The sequence below is a fragment of the Pelophylax lessonae genome (genome assembly GCF_965119305.1).
Source record: "Pelophylax lessonae genome assembly, chromosome: 1".
Taxonomy (NCBI): Eukaryota; Metazoa; Chordata; class Amphibia; order Anura; family Ranidae; genus Pelophylax; species Pelophylax lessonae.
Window position 1 is genome coordinate 850319894 of NC_138768.1, and position 21294 is coordinate 850341187.

General features: G+C 45.8%; 1 protein-coding gene across 2 annotated transcripts in view; it reads right to left on the reverse strand.

Annotated features, from left to right (window-relative positions):
- Positions 1-20684, reverse strand: part of ANKRD53 (ankyrin repeat domain 53) — a 29043-nt gene extending 8359 nt beyond the window's left edge. Inside the window, exons 1-3 of one of the 2 annotated variants that reach the window (XM_082268747.1) lie at positions 20550-20684; positions 8075-8234; positions 2837-3036 (exon numbers count right to left, since the gene is read on the reverse strand). In XM_082268747.1, coding sequence (XP_082124873.1) covers positions 2837-3036; positions 8075-8234; positions 20550-20560 — 371 coding nt within the window. In that variant the 5' untranslated portion in view covers positions 20561-20684. Of the gene's footprint in view, positions 1-2836; positions 3037-8074; positions 8235-20536 lie in introns of both variants that reach the window. The other variant, XM_082268748.1, reaches the window with a different exon arrangement.
- Positions 20685-21294: the final 610 nt, after the last annotated feature.

Here is a 21294-nt window from a genome sequence, read left to right on the forward strand (position 1 = left end):
CGTTATCCCCATTGGTTGGGATATTCTATCCATTAATTGGTGAGGTCATAGTCACACCTCTCTAATAATTAACCCAATACTTCGGATAATAAAGTTAAAGGATGATTTCTTTATATTCAAGATTAACCATAAAAGCAACATAAAAACTTGTCCATACTCTCAGTACATACATAAATGTCCATCTATCTCCATCATTCATCTTGGCAATTATTGGATCTGATAAACCATTTATAAAGATAATTATTAATAATACAACATAATATTTTTATATTGGAAAATACTAAATTATCCCAAGACTGCATTTATTAGTATGTCCAAATGAGGCAGTATTGTACTGTTCATTAAATTCAGTGTTTAAAATAATTAGAACACACAATGAGACCACTATTCAAAGATAACCTTTTGACCTCTTGGCTAGTGAAGCTCCATAAATTATTTGACCATGCCATATGCTGTCAGACATTGCGTCTGGCTTGTAGTATTTATGATTACCTTAAAAACTTAAACACAAACTTACATAAAGTGAGGTAATTAGTTACAGGATACACATGTCCTTACACTTAATAGAAAAGTATTCTAAGTAAGATTTGTTATTTAGCAAGAATATAAACCCAACATATGGTAGACAGATAATTTCTAAATATGTATATGCCTTACATAATAACATAATATAATGACATAATTATTGCTAATATCTTCTCACACATGATAATGTATCTTTAAAACTTATATATATATTAAATGTCTGATAGAGTATACTGGGCTATTGTCCATTGTTGCAATACTTACAGACAGGCTGGCACTACCATTATGTCTTATCTGAAGAGATGTCTAAAGGCCTCTTATTTATGACTACATAGATACAGAGATCTTCTATTGCAATTCTAGACTCTTTTGTAAGAGACATCTTGCAACAGAACATATATTAACTTTCATTCACCTCCAAACAAAATGGAAGCTGCACTGTTCAAAATCCCTATGCATAAGATGGAATATACTGTACATGGCTTTTTAAATCCATTTTTTTTATTATTTAATCCCCAATAATCCCGACAATACATTGCATTTATGTACAGTATCGCACTACCGTGCAATTGCCAGTTAAAGTAACGCCATGCCATATAGCAAAAAATGCTCTGGTCAGGAAGGGGGGTAAATCTTCCGAAGGTCAAGTGGTTAACTAGATGGCGCCCCTGCTATAGCCGAATGACGGCTACAGAGCGGACCTAAATTGCTGGGAGGGCGTAAAGTGACGTCCTCCCGTGCACGAGCGGCCTGCGCGCTCCCTGCAGAGCGTGCCCGACTCACTCTGTGATCGGCAAGTCCATGCAATCCTGACCCCTTACCACGTGATAATCTATCAGCCAATGACAGCTGATCATGTAAAGTAAACAGCAGCCAGCGATCAGCTGTTTTTTCTTCCTCACACTATCAATCGGTCCCGAAGAGGAAAGGAATTATTTGTGCCCCCAGTGCCACCTACCAGTGCCCATCAATGCCACCCACCAGTGCCCACCAGTGCCATCTACCAGTGCCCACCAGCGCCACCTACCAGTGCCATCTGTCAGTGCCCACCAGCACCACCTACCAGTGCCTGCCAGTGCCACCTATCAGTGCTCACCAGTGCCACTTATCAGTGCCAATCAGTGCCCCATCATAAGTGTAACCTACCACTGCCTATCATTGCCCATCAGTGCCACCTATTAGTGCCCACCAGTGCCCATGAGTGCTGCCTATTAGTGCCCTTCAGTGCCACCTACCAGTGCTAATCAGTGCCGCCCATCAGTGCTGCCTTATCAGTGCCCACCAGTGCAGCCTATCAGTGCCCCATCCTTGGTGTCAATGGAAGGAATTCTACCCTATCGTTGGTGTCAGTGGAAGGAATTATGCCCCGTTGTTGTTGTCAGTGGAAGAAATTGTGCCTCATCGTTGGTGTCAATGGAAGCAACTCTGCCCCATTGTTGGTTTCAATGGAAGGAATTCTGCCCCATCATTGGTGTCAGCGGGAAGAATAGTGCCCAATTGTTGGTGTCAGTAGATAGAATAGTGCCCCAAGGGCTGGATAAAGGGTCACAGTTTGGAGACTGCTGCTCTAAAGCATTGTCAACAGAGGCAAGAGACAAGCCAAAATAAGGGCAAAGTGCAATTACTTTTACTTGCCCTGATGCCTTAATACATACCCAGCAAGTCTGACAATGCAAATCTTGCCTGTCCTTTGACAAAATGATCATTGTGTGGCTCGCCCAGTACTGCACGGCCTCTTCTTCAAAATCTTCTTCTTTGTTAACACATGATGTGATGGTGTGGCATATTGTGGTGCCGTTAATTTAGAATTCCACCAAACGCACAACTACAGTGGCTGACAATGTAACCATGATGCAGTGCACCTCAACATATTTGCTACAACTTCAAAAACGTCAAGATGATTAAGCGCCCATTCACACTGGCGCGACACGACTTGCTGGGGCGACCTGGGGCGACCTCGGCGCGACTTGCACGGACTTCATATCATTGAAGTCAATGCAAGTCGCCTCCAGGTCGCCCCAAAGTAGTACAGGACCCTTTTTCTAAGTCGGAGCGACTTGTGTCGCTCCTATTAGAACGGGTACTGTGCTAATCAATGGCAAGCGACCCACCGCGACTTGTCAGGCGACCAAGTCGCCTGACAAGTCGCGCTAGTGTGAATGGGGTCTCAGAGTAATAGGAATAGGCTAGCTTTGTAATATAAATTTTAAACCCCAAAAAATTTAACACCTTTAAATAAAAAAGGAACATTGGTTGATTGGATTGTATGGGGACGGATTCCCCATGAAGTACACAGTGCGTGGTTACTCACGCGTTTACGTCAGCCCCACACTGCAGTAGAAGCTGTAAACATTCTTTTGCTCTCTTTCCATTCTTCTGATTTAGAACCAGGTGCAGAGCGCTCCATTTACACCGGCTGGGCAGGTTCACGTCAATCTTGTAATCCTCAATTAGAAGCTTCAGACATCGAAGCCGACCGTGCAGAGCGGCCATGTGTAAAGCTGTGAATCCCTGAGAGAGGAAATGAACTGTATCATGACATCATTTTTATAACACCACTATCGCTTTTACAAGTAATATTCATCACACAATGCTGGATGGTCAGGGAACTTAAAGGGAAAATAGAATGGTTTTGATCAATTTTATTTTTAGGGACCCTGCTACGAGCTAGAGGTAATCTAGTGATGGCAGCTAGGCTGTTGTCATCTTGAGCTCTGTGATATCTGGGTTTGTTGGGTTTTCCCTAAGCCCAAGGACATTGCTTTTTTTTTTCCCCCTGCCTACTACTGTTGGGTGTACTCCAATAGTTAGAGAGAGAAGATACAATGTGTCGGGATATGAATATTTATTTCACCTTTCCCAATCAAAGAAGGTTTTTTTTTTTACTATTAATGTTTTTTTACTATTTCACTCCCTGGCTTTGCCTTGTGAGGCTGTACCGGTAGAAAGTCTCTGGCCTCCTAGTCCTGTTGCCAGGGGAGGATGTGAGTCCAATATTGGCCTTGTAGAAAAAATAAACTTATGCGCTAAAATGGGGTAAGCGACCCGATGAATGCTATAAATGGGAAACTAGTGATGGACGTGGAACTCCTCTGAGCTAGCAGCTGATTTAGATAGTGTCCCCACGTATCACAATATTAAAAGCAAGTATAAATCAGCGCTACACTCTCAATGAGGGGGACCACTCGTTCTACCTACAACCGATGATCTCAAAGACTGTGGATAACATTAAATACATAGTGAATAAATGTGTAGGTGTGTAGGTAGATGACTAATCAAGAATGTGCAAAATGAGAAAAGAATATTGATAGTAGAAAAAAATCCTCAAAAAATCATCAAATTGTGAACAATCTACTGAATCCAAATACGGCTTATTCCTGACGCGTTGCGCTACGAACACCCGTTGAGAAAGCTACGGGTGTTCGTAGCGCAACGCGTCAGGGATAAGCCGTATTGACGTCACTTCCGGTCTTCGGCCGAGACCGGAAGCTTCGGATCTCACCGCATCGGCGGCTACATTGGAGATTGTCTGCACACTTTGATCTGCTTCTTTGTGAGTAGTCTGTAACTTTGTTATCAATAAAGTATACCCTATGTACTGCACCATGAGAGCCTCTCTTGTTTAAGCACTAGACACAGGGAGATACTTACGTGGACCGATTTGAAATCACTTAACCCATAACAACCGGAGGATAGTATTTAACCCATAACAGCTGGAGGATAATATATACACGTCAGAAGATTGTGAGGAGCCTGGAGATTTATACTTAACACTCTTTTTGAGTGTTGTGGAGGTGAGCGGCCACTGCACTCGGTGTGGGATTGCGAGCTCCCCGGGACACACTCACTTTGATTTGATGTGTTTGAAAGCTAATTTCACCTTTTAATATCACACTGGAAGATATCACTACATATTTATTGGCACCTTGCACTTTATGAATTAATTTTTATTGGACTATTATTAACCTAAGAGTTATTTGTGGATTATTTATGCACTTCTGATTTAGCACTTCTGCACTGTTTTTGAATTGTTCATATCACCTTATACCGCTATTTGCACTATTTTATATTGTTTATTGATGTTCATCATTTATATGAGTAGTTACTATTCACATATCAATGGTTTTTTTTTGCTGGTCACTTGTGTTTGTTTATGATCACTCAGATTTGGATTCAGTAGATTGTTCACAATTTGATGATTTTTTGAGGATTTTTTTCTACTATCAATATTCTTTTCTCATTTTGCACATTCTTGATTAGTCATCTACCCACACAACTACACATTTATTCACTATGTAATTAGTGTTATCCAGTGTTTGAGATCACCGGTTGTAGGTAGAACGAGTGGTCCCCCTCATTGAGAGTGTAGCGCTGATTTATACTTGCTTTCAATATTGGCCTTGCCCCCCCCCCCGGGTTTGCTGCCTGAGAAGATATTGTTTTAGAGGTCCAATTCATGGTCCTCGGATCTACTGCCTGGGGAGGATATAGCCCAAGAGAGGCCCACTCCATGCTCCTCAGGCCTGCTGCCTAAGAAGGATATAGCCCTAGAGGTCCATTTCATGTTCCTCGGGTCTGTGGCCTGGGGAGGATATAGCTCTAGAGGTCAATTTCCTTCTCCTCAGGTATGCTGCTTGGGGAGGATATAGCTTTAGAGGTCCATTTCATACTCCTCAGGTCTGCGGCTCGGGGAAGATATAGCTGTAGAGAGGCCCATTTCATGCTCCTCAGGCCTGCTGCCTAGGAAGGATATAGCTCTAGAGGTTGAGGTTCATTTCATGCTCCCCAGGTCTGCGGCCTAGGGAGGATATAGACGTACAGGTCCATTTCTTTCTCCTCAGGTATGCTGCTTGGGCAGGATATAGCTTTAGAGGTCCATTTCATGCTCCTCAGGTCTGTGGCCCGGGGAGGGTTTAGCCCTAAGGAGGTCAATTTTATGTTCCTCAGGCCTGCTGCCTGGAGAGAATATACCTTTAGGGATCCATTTCTTCCTCCTCAGGTCTTATGCCTGATGAGGATATAGCTCTAAAGAGGACCACTCCATGCTCCTTAGGCCTGCTGCCTGGGTAGAATATAGCTTTGGTGGTCCATTCCTTGCTCCTCAGGTATGCTGCCTGGGGAGTATTTAGCTCTGAAGAGGTCCTCTTCATGCTCCTCAGGCCTGCTGCCTCGAAAGAATATAGCTTTAGAGGTCCATTTCTTGCTCCTAAGGCCTGCAGCCTAGGGAGGATATAGTTCTAGAAAGGTCCACTTCATGCTTCTCAGGCCCTGCTGCCTGAGGAAGGAACCTGAAGAAGGGTTCAGTCAGATGCCAGTTCCACCTTTAAGGTCCGCAATGACAAATTCCCTGTCTGTGTTTAAAGATCCATAACTGGCCTGTATGGGCAGAGATACGTAAAGGTCATTGACCATCTGGCCTTCTGAATCGGAATTAGCAGAGGTTAGTGATACTGCAAAGCAGAGGGAATTTCCCCTGCTGCTTTTGTATATCCTGTACCCCAACCCTCTCTCCTCTGGACAGCTGAGCCAATAAAATAAGAAAAAGAATACCGGAGTAAAAGTCTGTACCCATCAGTGGGTCAGTGGGTGTCTGGGTGCAGCAACAAGGCATATTAAACGTAACAAGGCTAGGAGTGCCCGTAAAATGTAGCAGCTCTTTAGGTGGTGAATTCTAAAGAGTTTTCAAACCACTATGGGTTTTTTTAAAAAGTGCGTGCAGCAGAAACTGTCTGCCGCCTCTGAAATCCATGGAGGGAGAGGGAGGTTTCCTATGAAGGGGGAGTTATGCAGGCCATACGTGGGTTGAATTCCGAACTCATTTTCTTTTAAAATCTGAAATTTTGTGTGATTTTTATTCCAATGGTGCCACCATTGATTTCTAAATTTGACCAACCAAGCCTTTATTTTCACCTCATGTTGCGACAGAAAAGAATTTTCGTGGCCAGGAATCTTCTTTACTTTCTAGGAATTTCCTTTTCTTGCGCTCATGTGCATTTCTGTTTCGATTATATTTCTCGCACTATTAATTAGAAAATCGTTTGTTTTTCAAAAAATTTCCAACATGCCCAATCATTTAAATTTGATGGCCGCACTAAAATTGGCCATTGATGTGGCCCACTAATTGTTCGAAATTCGAACTAAAATTCTTAGTTACAATTTTCGAAAGAAATTGAACCCATGTATGGCTGGCTTTACTGGTCTGCCTCATCGAAGTATGCAAAGTTCAGCTTGACCTATGGAGCTCTGTAAACAACAACATTTTTTTTTGTTTTCAACAAAGGACCTAAGGCAAAAGTGGGCAACCTTGGCACTTCAGCTGTTGTGGAACTACAAGTCCTGTGAGGTATTGCAAGACTCTGACAGCTACAGACGTCACTCTCAGAGGCAGCAGCAAGATGATATTTGAAGTTTCACTGCAGCTGGAGGTTGCCAACTCCTGATCTAAGGATAGCCTAGAAAAAATGTAAAAGAGACCAAGAGCTCCCCCTGTTGGCTGGATTTGAGAATACAATATACTTGAAGTTTCGATGCAGCTGGAGTGCCGAGGCTGCCAACTCCTGACCTAAGGATAGTTTGAAAAAAACGTAAAAGAGACCAAGAGCTCCTCCCGTTGGCTGGATATGAGAATACAATATACTTGAAGCTTCACTGCAGCTGGAATGCCAAGGTTACCTACTCCTGGTCTAAGGATAGCCTAGAAATAATGTAAAAGAGACCAAGAGCTCCCCCTGTTGGCTGGATTTGAGAATACAATATACTTGATGTTTCACTGCAGCTGGAGTGCCAAGGTTGCCTACTCCTGATCAAAGGATAGTTTGAAAAAAACGTAAAAGAGACCAACAGCTCCCCCCGTTGGCTGGATATGAGAATACAATATACTTGAAGTTTCACTGCAGCTGGAGTGCCAAGGTTGCCTACTCCTGATCTAAGGATAGCCTAGAAAAAATATAAAAGAGACCAAGTGCTCCCCCTGTTGGCTGGATTTGAGAATACAATATACTTGAACTTTCACTGCAGCTGGAGTGCCGAGGTTGCCTACTCCTGATCTAAATGTAAAAGAGACCAAGCGCTCCCCCTGCTGGCTTGACATGAGATTACAATATATTCATATGCAATATTCCATATTTACATTTTAAAAATATGTTTAAAATGTTGTTTTTTAGCTCTGACCATAATAAATAAATAAAAGTTGAATGCAGCACTGATACACAAAATCGACTGGAAGGGAAAACTTGCTGGGCTTTGTAGTTCTGCACCTGAATACATACGGATTGCCCTGATCAGTGACTTCCTCATATTAGATTAGGTAACTAAATGATATGCAATACACCAAATCGCCGGAATTTCTCCTGATGGCAGCTCTGCCCCATAGATGCGTTGTATTATCTTCAAATCATCGTATAATGTAGTGAAAACCAGATGGCTGCAGATTACTGGGTCACAGAGGATTAACTGGGTTTTACTGTCCTCATCCCTCAGTGTTTAGTTTAGTCTGGAGATAGAGGCTGAATTATGTCATTTTACTGTGGCTCGCTGAGCTGACACTTACATTTCCATCCTGCTCGACGTGCGAGTCCGCTGCGTGCATACACAGCCGCAGCCAGTCCACGTTCCCAACCGAGGCCGCCGTAAGCTGGTCACTGGTAACTTCCGCCTGGTCCAGAGCGCCCTTCTGGGGGGCAAGAGGCTGGGGGGTCATTCTTCTGTCCCTGCAGGAAAGACAAATATAGCTGTTAGTATGGCTCAGCATAGTCTGACTTTTTTTTTTTTTTTTTTTTGTGATACCTAATTTTATGGGTAAAATATAAAAAATGAGGCTGGGTCGAGTAAATAGATACCAAACATATTAAGGTTTAAGACTGTACCTGTGCAATGGCAATAGACTACAGTAACCAAAAATTGTCCACAGTCAACGCTTTAAAAGTCCTTTAATTATTTAGAGCTATCCATGAATGACAATATGTTAGGGAAATGTTGGGTACCGCTCAAGATTCCCATTGCTGATTGCGGTGACCCACACAGAAGAAGGAGGGTTCTGGCGTGAAAAAGAGCCCGTCCCAGTTAAATGAATATCAATAAAAGTCAAGAGAAACCGCTCCAGTTGCTGAACATGGGAAAAGCCCGAGGGTATCCTGAAAAGCCCCTCCGACGTGTTTCGCCCCTCCACTGGGGCTGAAGCTGCATTCATTCAGGATACATTCAAGCTTTGCCTGTGTGCAGCAACTGGAGGTATTTCTCTTTTCTCTTGTCGGTATCCATGAATGACACCCCTAGAATTATTGCTGTCACCTTCGTGGTGATACCTCACATGTGTAGTGCAATGGCTATTTATATACATATACGTACCCTGCACATGTGTTTACATTTGTGCATGTGCATGGGGTGACGGAGCTACTATTTAGTTTTTTAATTGTTTTATTTACTTTTTTATTATTATTTTGATTTTTTTACACTTTTTTTTTCATTTAACTTTATTACTATCACAAGTTGGCCAACAAGCCCCCTGTGTGTGTGTAAGGTAAACCGGATTTCGGCCACCAAAAGGCCAGTGCAGATTCATGCTCATGCTTGTGCACATTGCACACGTGCTAATATTTATAAGCGAAAAAAACAATGTCGCCAGTTCATCGCGCACATATTTGTGCGTATGCGCAAATCCGTGCGCGATTGTGGACACGTGCACGTGCCAATAAGCACTTGGCACCCAGTGGCCTATTTAAAATGCTCTATTACTGTTAGCAGTTGCTGAATGGTCTTCAGCTCGTTCCTGTGTTCCCAAGACCTGATCCGTTGTTTCTGCTTGCTTGTGTATGACCCGGCTTGCCTTTGGACTTTGCCTCTGCTCGTGCTCTAACTCTGTTACCCACTACTCCGACCTTGGCTTGTTTACCGGATCTGATCTGCCTGCTGACTTTGTACCGCATTGCCTAGCTGGTATTGACCTTGGCCTATCTCCTGAACTTCCGTACCTCACTGCCCGATTGCCGCTGACTGCTGCTTGTCTCCTGGTTCTGCTTCTGTCCCATGCTCTGGTGCCAAGCTGCTACTGCATCCAGTCCCAAGGACTGCGACTACCAGCTATACCCACCTACAGAGTGGACATCACCAGCTAGCTGCTACGGCACTCGTGCCACTCTTTGCCTTTACACTCTCTGTCCCCACCTCCAGGAGTGTTAGCCGGGAGGTGCAAGAGAGGCCTCCACAAAATTCCAGTCTTCACCAGGTACGTGATAGTGTGATATCATGGGCAGGTGACAGGTCCTCTTTGTGGAGACATCAGGGGTCTTTTGCCAATTTTTTTGCCCATTAACCACTTGCCGACCACACGCCACATATACACTGTGGCAGGCAGGCTCGGCTGCGCAAATCGCCGTACCTGTACGGCAGTTCGCAGGAGCACTCCTGGGGGCGAGCGCACACCGCCCCCACTAGGCAGCGGGGATGCTGATCCACGGGGACCCATGGCACTGATTGTCGCCGGGCACCAGTAATCGCTCCCTGCTGAGAGAGAAGGACAGTCAGCTAATGTAAACACGGCAGACCTTTGTTCTCTCTTAAATGATCACAGGGCGCCTATGATCCTTCTATATAGGATCACAGGTCTCTATGGTCATTTCACAAGTCCCTCCCCCATACAGTTAGAAAGTAACCCCTAGGTTCACACTTAACCCTTTGCTTACTCCTAGGATAACCCCTTCCCTGCCAGTGTCATTATTACAGTAACAGTGCATATTTTTAGCACTGATTACTGTAGTGATGTCACTGGTCCCCCCAAAATTGTCAAAAATGTCAGTTAGGGGTCCGATCTGTCTGCCACAATGTCGCAGTCCCGCTAAAAATTGCTGATCGCCGCCATTACTAGTGAAAAAAAATAAAAATAAAAATGACATAAATCTTTCCCCTTGTTTGTAGACGCGATAACTTTTGCGCAAACCAATCAAAATACGCTTATTGCAATTTTTTTTTACCAAAAATATGTAGCAGAAAACAAATTGGCCTAAAATGTTAAAAAAGTTAGATTTTTTAAAAAAAATTTTGGGAATGTTATATATCAGAATGGGAAAAATATTGTTTTTTTTTTTTTTTTCAGAATTGTCGCTATTTTTTTGTTTATAACGCAAAAAATAAAAATTGCACAGGTGATCAAATACCACCAAAAGAAAGCTCTGCTTGTGGGAAAAAAAGGACATCAATTTTATTTAAGTACAGTGTCGCACGACCGCGCAATTTTCCATTAAAATAACCTAGTGCCGAATCGCAAAATAGGGCCTGGTCATTAAGGGGGCAAATCCTTCCGGTTCAGAAGTGGTTAAAAAGAATAAAAGACAATAAAAATGCACTCACTAATTAAAAGCGGATCAAGGCTTGTCATAAACCCATATAAACCTCCACAGGATCACCGTGAGGCTACAGATCTCGGCATGCAAGCGGCTGGCTGAAGCAGAGTTCTTGGTGGAAGTGCAGCTGTCAGGCTTCAGGCTGGAACATAGGCATCAGGGTGTAGCAAGATGGCTATGGCTCCAATCAGCACCTCTGTTGGCTGGGTCTTTCCTATGATTTGATAAAGGGGCGGTCCTGTTGCCCTGAAACATGTAGCCACTCCCCCTCCACTTCCTGTCACCCTCACCCAGCCGAGAGATGGAAAGGAAAAAGTTTGGACGGCTGCACACCCATATAATGCATTACAAACATTTATTGAAAAATCATCAATAAAAACAAGGCACAATTGGCATATCAGCAGGGGAGAAGGAAGGTCGACGCGTTTCACACTTTAAACGTGCTTTGTTGTGCAGCTGTCCAATCTTTTTCCTTTCTATACGGGTCTGCAAGAGTGACAGGGCAAGCACCCCATACTAGGCGCTTAGTAGAAGACACTACAGCTGTGCCAATTCACCTGGAGCAGCAGGACTTGTTCTCTCCCAACTGAGAGAGGTGCTGATTGGAGCCGCAGCCATCTTGCTACACCCGGAAGCCACTGATGCCTATGTTTCAGCCTGCAGCCTGACAGCTGCACTTCCACCAAGAACTCTGCTTCAGCCAGCCGCTTGCATGCCGAGATCTGCAGCCTCACAGTGATCCTGTGGAGGTCTATATGGGTTTATGACAAGCCTTGATCCACTTTTAACTTGTGAGTGCATTTTTTTTTTGTCTTTTAAATAAATCTCTACACCTAGATGGAGGTGCCTCTTGTGTTTGTTTTATTTAGGCGAAGAGGTGTGACATCACCTCATCATTGCCTGTCAATCGCCTCTGAAAAGTGATCCAAATGCAGATTGCTTTTCAGAGATGCACACCTAAACCTAACCTAACAATGAGTTTACCTTAATGGTTACAGTTTGGTCTGTTAAATAAACCACTCAAAGTGTTGCGTATATCTGTTCAGTAAGTGCAAAAAAAAAAAAAAAACCTGTTGATCCTGCCAGAAATTCAGAGCTGTCCTTTGCACATTTCTTGTGGTATCTCAAGGCAGGGGCGTAACTACAGGGGTTGCAATTGCAACTGGGCCCCATGCTCCAGACGGCCTGTGCGGCTCCCCTGTACACCTGGATACAGTGGCGGCTGGTGCGCAAAATTTTTTTTTTTGGGGGGGGGGGGGGCGCAAACAGAAAAATGTAATAGGCATTGCTTTAGGACAAAAAACGCTGTAAAAAATTGCGTGACTTTGAGGTCACAAAAGTGTGAAAGGGGCCTTCAGTAATTAAGGTATAGTGTGCCCCCTTTCAATGCAGAGACACCAGCGTGCCCCCTTTCAATGCACAGTGACCAGCGTGCCCCCTATTAATGCACAGTGACCAGCGTGCCCCCTATTAATGCACAGTGACCAGCGTGCCCCCTTCAATGTAGTGACCAGCGTACATGCCCCCTTCAATGCAGTGACCAGCGTACATTCCCCCAATGCAGAGACCAGCGTACATGCCCCCTTCAATGCAGAGATCAGCGTACATGCCCCCAATGCAGTGATCAGCATACATGCCCCCAATGCAGTGATCAGCGTACATGCCCCCAATGCAGTGACCAGCGTACATGCCCCCAATGCAGTGACCAGCGTACATGCCCCCAATGCAGTGATCAGCGTACATGCCCCCAATGCAGTGACCAGCGTACATGCCCCCAATGCAGTGACCAGCGTGCGTGCCCCCAATGTAGTGACCAGTATACATGCCCCCAATGCAGTGACCAGTATACATGTCCCCAATGCAGAGATCAGCGTGCGTGCCTCCAATACAGTAACCAGTATACATGTCCCCAATGCAGAGATCAGCGTACGTGCCTCCAATGCAGTGACCAGTATACATGCCCCCAATGCAGTGACCAGTATACATGCCCCCAATGCAGTGACCAGCATACATGTCCTCAATGCAGTGACCAGTATACAGTACATGTCCCCAATGCATAGATCAGCGTGCGTGCCCCCTTACTTACCTGGAGCAGCAGCAGCGGCGATCGGCTCCTCCTCAGTCCCCCGAACGGCTTCTTCTGCTCGGTCCCGGTGCGTCTCCTCCAGTCCTTCCAGTCCCGCCTCCTCCTCGGCCAATGGCATGGGGTTTGCCTTGCGGCCAATCAGGAAGCGAGTATCGGACGCGCTTCCTGATTGGCCAGGAGGAGGATCGGTGTGACAATAGCAAATTTTCATTTGCTATTGTCACACAGTGGGTGGGCTCGGGACGCACTGCTCTGAACCCCGGGTCCACCCTTTGCATCGCCCTATTAGAGCCTCTGGCTCGAATCAGGTGATGAAAAAAAAAAATCCCCATTGCATGCAGATTAGGGGGCCGGAAGCATGGATGGAGGGGGGGGGCGGCGCCCCTGCGCCCCTAACGAGCCGGCCGCCACTGCCTGGTTAGGAGGGGGCAGCATGTAGAGAAATCACATCCTCCTTTTTCCTCCTGTAGCTGCAGGAGGAAAATGGAGGACGTTGGTTCCTCTGTATGCTGCCCCCGCCACTCCTCCTATCCGGTTCACTTGTGTTCTGCGGTCTCTGGATCCCTGTGTTCTCCCCTGGTGCCCCCCCCCCCACTGTGCTCCCTCCCCTCTCCTGCCGGCTGCTGCAGGGGATGTGTCACAATAGAGAAACAGGAAGGGGTCGATAAATATGTAATTTACCAGCTCCTTCCTTTTCTGAATGGACAGAGTCATAGTCCGTGACATTGTAAAAAAATGAAATAAAATATAAAAAATAATACAAATAAAATACCAAAAAAAAAAAAAAACCTACTGACACCAGTGGGTGAACTTCCAGGATCGCAAAGGTCACACTTGCGACCGGGTCCTGGCATTCCACCACCGTGGGGAGACCCCAAGATGGCAGGAAGGGGGTCCACTGCAGAACTTGTGAAAGGGTCCCACTGCAGGGCATAATAAGAGGGCTTCGCAACGAGATTAAAGGGCCCCAGGATCAGTGGGAAGAGCCCCAGGCTTGAAGGGAAGGGCCCCAGCCAGAGGTCCCAGGGGCCCTTCATGGTTTCTTGCATCAGGGCCCTGAAGGTTCTAGTTATACCTTTGTCTCAATGAGGGCAATTAGCCCTCCCAATTCTTATCTTGGGACCAAAGAAGGATTGGTCTGTGTTGCGGACAATAAACGATAACTGGACAGGGCGGACACCATTCATCCACAGAAATGCTTTGTGTTGTCAGCCCCCAACAGGACTCAGGAGACGAGTATATTTCAGGCTGCAGTAAGGGTTGATCTGTGCCAGGCAAGAACTGGACATCTATCATCTCTGTCATCTCTGGGCCAGCAGTTCAGTCAAGGAAGTAGATAGTGACCCTGGATGATGCCTGAACAAAGATGGCTTCATCCTTCTGGAGAGAAAATCAGATGAATGGCACTGCAATGCATTTTATGTATGTTCCACCACAACGGGGACGCATGAATCCAGCCATGAGGTTTGCATCTAAAATGCTGACCATCATACAGGATCAGCTCTCTTCTGCAAAGCTTGCAATCTGTCTTGATTAAAAGTCTGACTCTGGTGGAGGGAAAGGTGGTGTCGGCTTGCTGGGTGGGCTTGGGTTCCCGTCATGCTTTCAGAACAATGAGTAATCCTATGCAGCCTTTCATTTCCTCTGCTCCTCTCATTAACTTATTTCTGGACATAAATAATTCCACGGTAATCCGCTACAAGATCCTAATGCAGAACAGAGGATTACAGGGGTCATCTGAGGGTCAGCCTGCTCTACATGTGTGACCCGACCCACTGACACCACCACCACCGCCGCAACACAACCGCCATCTCTGTGTCAGTGTAATTATACTGCATCACCCCGTCCCGCCATCTGTACTATTCACTTCTATGTATTCAATCAGTCCCTGTCCCTCCAACTGTATTATTCTGTACTAGCAGCTTCTACTGATTGGGGTGTTGTGTGGGTAGAGAGAAGAAAAGATAGATAGATAGATAGATAGATAGATAGATAGATAGATAGATAGATAGATAGATAGATAGATAGATAGATAGATAGATAGATAGATAGATAGATAGATAGATAGATAGATAGATAGATAGATAGATAGATAGATAGATAGATAGATAGATAGATAGATAGATAGATAGATAGATAGATAGATAGATAGATAGATAGATAGATATTATTGTCAAAAGTATTGGGACGCCTGCCTTTACACACACATGAACTTTAATGGCATCCCAGTCTTAGTCCGTAGGGTTCAATATTGAGTTGGCCCACCCTTTGCAGCTATAACAGCTTCAACTCTTCTGGGAAGGCTGTCCACAAGGTTTAGGAGTGTGTCTATGGGAATGTTTGACTATTCTTCCAGAAGCGCATTTGTGAGGTCAGGCACTCAAGTGGACGAGAGGCCCTGGCTCGTATTCTCCGCTCTACCTCATCCCAAAGGTGTTCTATCGGGTTGAGGTCAGGACTCTGTGCAGGCCAGTCAAGTTTCTCCACCCCAAACTCGCTCATCCATGTCTATATGGACCTTGCTTTTTGCAGTGGTGCGCAGTCATGTTGGAACAGGAAGGGGCCATCCCCAAACTGTTCCCACAAAGTTGGGAGCATGGAATTGTCCAAAATGTCTTGGTATGTTGACGCCTTAGGAGTTCCCTTCACTGGAACTAAGGGGCCAAGCCCAACCCCTGAAAAACAACCCCACACCATAATCCCCCCTCCACCAAATGATTTGGACCAGTGCACAAAGCAAGGTCCACAAAGACATGGATGAGCGAGTTTGGAGTGGACTGGCCTTGCACAGTCAAGAGTCCTGACCTCAATCCTATAGAACACCTAGAATGGTCAAACATTCCCATAGACACACTCCTAAGCTTTATGGACAGCCTTCCCAGAAGAGTTGAAGCTGTTATAGCTGCAAAGAGTGGGCCAACTCAATATTGAACTCTACGAGACTGGGATGCCATTAAAGTTCATGTGCGTGTAAAGGAAGACGTCCCAATACTTTTGACAATATAGTGTAGATGGATGGATGGATGGATAGATGGATAAACAGATAGAGATAGGTAGATACAAGTGTGAAAATTTTGCCAAAATTGTTGTCTAATGCCAGGTACACACTCACCGACAATCAGCTGAAAATGGTCAATTCGGCAGGAAACGCCCAACTTTCGGCCTGTGTGTACATCTCCCTTGACTGCCTTCTGTCGAATGGGCATGCTAGTAAACCAGCATCCGATCAGCGCTCACAGCCCCTGTCAGAGCACAATAGCACAGTAGGGGAGATTGCTGTACTAATATCACTTGTGTTAGTACAGTGATCTGTCAGTGTTTTTCATTCAGCCCATTGGGGTTGGAAAAAAAAACGTATAGTGTGTACCAGAAGAATAGCCAAAGCTTGTTTGGCTGTACTCCTCCTGTGCATCACAAGAGTGCAGTTCGTTCTGCACTCCTGTGACCTGTTTTCAGCAGGCTCCAGCTCGCTGTCTGCTGATGTCAGGAGCCAGTCCAGGCTCAGGAAGAATCGCGAGCATATGGTCAGGATCTGCCTACATGCCTGAACCGGCACCCAGCCCTGCCTCTCAGCGAGATGCTGAGAGCCTGAGCTGGCTGCTCCCCCCACCCACAGCCCAGCGCTCCAGTGGGGGGGGGGGGGGGCAGAGCAGACAGCAGTGACTGACAGCCACCAGCTCTCTGCTCAGGGAGCTTGTGGAACCGAGCGATCAGGGGGTCTTTGATCGTTCAGTTCTCATTGTTAGAGCCTGCGGTGGACAGATACAGCATCCAGCTAGGTATGTATGATTAAAATAAATAAATAAATCCTATACATCTCTTTTAAGGCTTGGAGGCTTGGTTCACTGGGGGGGGGGGGGGGGGGTCAATGGGAACCCCCGTTTGAGGCATCTTTGCACACAAAGGAATTCCATACAACCCTGTGCAGGCGGTCCATTTCATGGTATTTAGGATGCAGCAGCTGCACGAACACAACCGTTGCGCCCCATTTCACAGTTGTGTGGGTAAATGTATATGAACTTACACCATGTGAGTTGGGGGACACTCATCTGCACGCACCCACACCCATACAGCTGTCATATTGGGAGCAGCAGTTGTGTCCTAATTGACAAAAATGGGTCTGCCTGCACAGGGATGCAAGAAATTTCTGTAGAGGCAAACACGGCCCTCACACGGGCCTTCACATAACTACGCCAATGTGTGAAAAAGGCCTATGATTGGAGAACTTGGCGTTCTTGTCAGACCACACACTGTGATGGGATTGGACACCCTGGCCCGGCATCAATAGCCGACTCAGGCGTCAGCTGTCTTGGCGATCTTTGTTTGATCATTTTCAGCCCCCGTTTCTGCGACTATCTATGCGTCAGATAACGGTGGTTATAGCGCAGTGTATGGGGCCTATAGTGTCCATAAAAATTATTTTATAAAACTTAACTACAGAGCATCCGGAAAGTATTCACTGCGCTTCACTTTTTCCACATTTTGTTATTCTTCCAAAATGGATTAAAGCGGAGTTCCGGGCACGAAAACGTTTTTTCAATAAACATACCCCCGGGACAGTCAGGGTTAGTACATTCCACAATGGCTAGCCTCTGATCTGTCCCGGTTCGCACTTACCTGCAAGAAGAAATACTCACAAATTTCTTCTCCAGCGTTGCCATCTCTGTTGTGGGCAGCTGAAGCCAGCGCGATCCTCTTCTGCGTCCTCTTCCGCATCCTCTTCTCCCAGAATGCGCCTGCACCGGCCCCTCTCGTCACTTCCGGTGCGGCGCCGCATTCCTCCACAGCTTCTGGGCATGCCCAGAAGCTGTTTAGCAGGGAATGCGGAGTCGCCCCGGAAGTGACGAGCGGGGCCGGTGCCGTTGCATTGATTCCTGGGAGCTATGATGTTCAGCTCCCAGGAATCATCGCAAGACAGGAAGTGACGGTGGAGCCGCGGCACAGAGGGAGGAAGTGGAGAATAGGTGAGTATTTTCTATCTACAATTACAAGGTGAGTAAAAAAAAAAAAAAATATACCTAACTATCCAATTCCTTTTCAGGTGAAGAAGATCCAGCGGATGAGCACAAAATCGATTAGGTCGATTTTGTGCCCGGAACTCCGCTTTAAATTCATTATTTTCCTCAAAATTCTACAAACAATCCCCCATAATGACAATGTGAAAGAAGTTTGTTTGAAATTTTCGCAAATTTATTAAAAATAAAAAAGGAAAAAAAAATCCCATATATATAAGTTATTCACAGCCTTTGCTCAATACTTTGGTGAAGCACCTTTGGCACCAACTACAGCCTCAAGTCTTTTTGGGTATGATGCTACAAGCTTGGCACACCTATTCTTGCGCAGTTTCTCCCATTCTTCTTTGCAGGACCTCTCAAGCTCCATCAGGTTTGATAGGGAGCATCGGTGCACAGCCATTTTCAGATCTCTCCAGATATGTTCAATCGGGTTCAAGTCTGGGCTCTGGCTGGGCCACTCAAGGACATTCACAGAGTTGTCCCACAGCCACTCCTTTGTTATCTTGGCTGTGTGCTTAGGGTCGTTGTCTTGTTGGAAGATGAACCTTCGCCCCGGTCTGAGGTCCAGAGCGCTCTGGAGCAGGTTTTCATCAAGGATGTCTCTGTACATTGCTGCATTCATCTTTCCCTCTATCCTGACTAGTCTCCCAGTTCCTGCCGCTGAAAAACATCCCCACTGCATGACGCTGCCACCACCACCATGCTTCACTGTAGGGATGGTATTGGTCAGGTGATGAGCAGTGCTGGGTTTCCTCCAGACATGATGCTTGCCATTCAGGCCAAAGAGTTCAATCTTTGTTTCATCAGACCAGAGAATTTTATTTCTCATGGTCTGAGAGTCCTTCAGGTGCCTTTTGGCAAACTCCAGGTGGGCTGTCATGGGCCTATTACTGAGGAGAGGCTTCCGTCTGGCCACTCTACCATTGGTGGAGTTCTGCAGAGATGGTTGTTTTTCTGGAAGGTTCTCCTCTTTCCACAGAGAAACGCTGGAGCTCTGACAGAGTGACCATCGGGTTTTTGGTCACCTACCTGACTCCCCCGATTGCTCTGTTTGGCCAGGCGGCCCACTCTAGGTGAAGTCCTGGTAGTTTTTAAACTTCTTCCATTTACAGATGATGGAGGCCACTGTGCTCATTGGGACCTTCAATGCTGTAGAAATGTTTCTGTACCCTTCCCCAGATCTGTGCCTCAATACAATCCTGTCTCTGAGGTCTACAGACAATTCCTTGGACTTCATGGCTCGGTTTGTGCTCTGACATGCACTGGTAAATGTGAGACCTTATATAGACAGGTGTGTGCCTTTCCAAATCATGTCCAATCAACTAAAGTTACCAAAGGTGGACTCCAGTGAAGTTGTAGAAACATCTCAAGGATGATCAGTGGAAACAGGATGCACCTGAGCTCAATTTTGAGCGTCATGGCAAAGGGTGTGAATACTTATGTACATGGGATTCTTTTCCTTTTTTATTTTGAATACATTTGCAAAGATTTCAAACAAACTTCTTTCACATTGTCATTATGGGGGATTATTTGTAGAATTTTGAGGAAAATAATGAATTTATTCAATTTTGGAATAAGGCTGTAACATAACAAAATGTGGAAAAAGTGAAGAACTGTAAATACTTTCCGGATGCTCTGTATGTCAATCCTCACCTCATTCACTTATCTCAGAGACCATTGTGTCCATCCTCACCTCATTGACTTACCTCAGAAACCATTGTGTCCACCCTCACCTCATTCACTTACCTCAGAGACCATTGTGTCTGCCCTTACCTCATTCACCTACCTCAGAGACCATTGTGTCCCTCCTCATCTCATTCACTTACCTCAGAGACCATTGTGTCCATCCTAACCTCATTCACTTACCTCAGAGACCATTGTGTTCGTCCTCACCTCATTCATTTACCACAGAGACCATTGTGTCCATCCTCACCTCATTCACTTACCACAGAGACCATTGTGTCCATCCTCACCTCATTCATTTACCTCAGAGACCATTGTGTCCGTCCTCACCCCATTCATTTACCTCAGAGACCATTGTGTCCATCCTCACCTCATTCACTTACCTCAGAGACCATTGTGTCCATCCTCACCTCATTCACTTACCACAGAGACCATTGTGTCCATCCTCACCTCATTCACTTACCACAGAGACCATTGTGTCCATCCTCACCTAATTCATTTACCTCAGAAACCATTGTGTCCACCCTCACCTCATTCATTTACCACAGAGACCATTGTGTCCATCCTCACCTCATTCACTTACCACAGAGACCATTGTGTCCCTCCTCACCTCATTCACTTACCTCAGAGACCATTGTGTCTGCCCTTACCTCATTCACCTACCTCAGAGACCATTGTGTTCGTCCTCACCTCATTCATTTACCACAGAGACCATTGTGTCCATCCTCACCTCATTCACTTACCTCAGAGACCATTGTGTTCGTCCTCACCTCATTCATTTACCACAGAGACCATTGTGTTCGTCCTCACCTCATTCATTTACCACAGAGACCATTATGTCCATCCTCACCTCATTCATTTACCTCAGAGACCATTGTGTCCATCCTCACCTCATTCATTTACCTCAGAGACATGGCAGATGATGGCGGAGCTCCTAGAGGGCCTACACAGGTTTATGAGGCCTCGCTGTTCTCTGGGTCTGTGGCAGCAGCATGTCAGACATAATCCCTCACAGAGCGTCCCAAACCACAGACCGGTCACTAAGCAACATACAATCCACAACAAGGTGTGTACAGGGCCCGGCCTTCCTCTCACACTCTGTGCCATGAAAACACTCAGGGCCCGGGGCCGCCTTCTTCTCTTTGTCTCTACGGAGACATTTAACCATTTGTCACCATTTGTGATTTGCGCTGCAAATCACCCCAGATTTGAACACAAAAAAAGTAATGCACGTGACTTTACTTATGAAAACACACCACACAAAAACGCTCTGCATTTGTGACCTGCGTTTTGGGTGTCATTAACAATACAACGGCACCCACAGCAGATTGCAAAGGTTGTGCGTTTGTGTGCGGCATTGGAAACGCACATAGAACGTGCCTTTCCTGCACCGCGCTCTGGGTTGAACCAGCCCTTAGGCCATGCACGAGATGCACTCAGGGAGCGTTCACACTATGTACAGAGACCTGCATCACTCTAAAAAAGCATGTGTCCCTGCTTGTTCACAATGCAACAATGACGGTGTCATGTGCGGTGCAGAGCCCATTCACACTATTTACAGTGACCTGCTGTTTTCTATGTGCCCCGTCCATACCACATTGCTGGGCCTGGAAAAATGCAGCATATTTGCCGCAGTGCACTGGTAGGC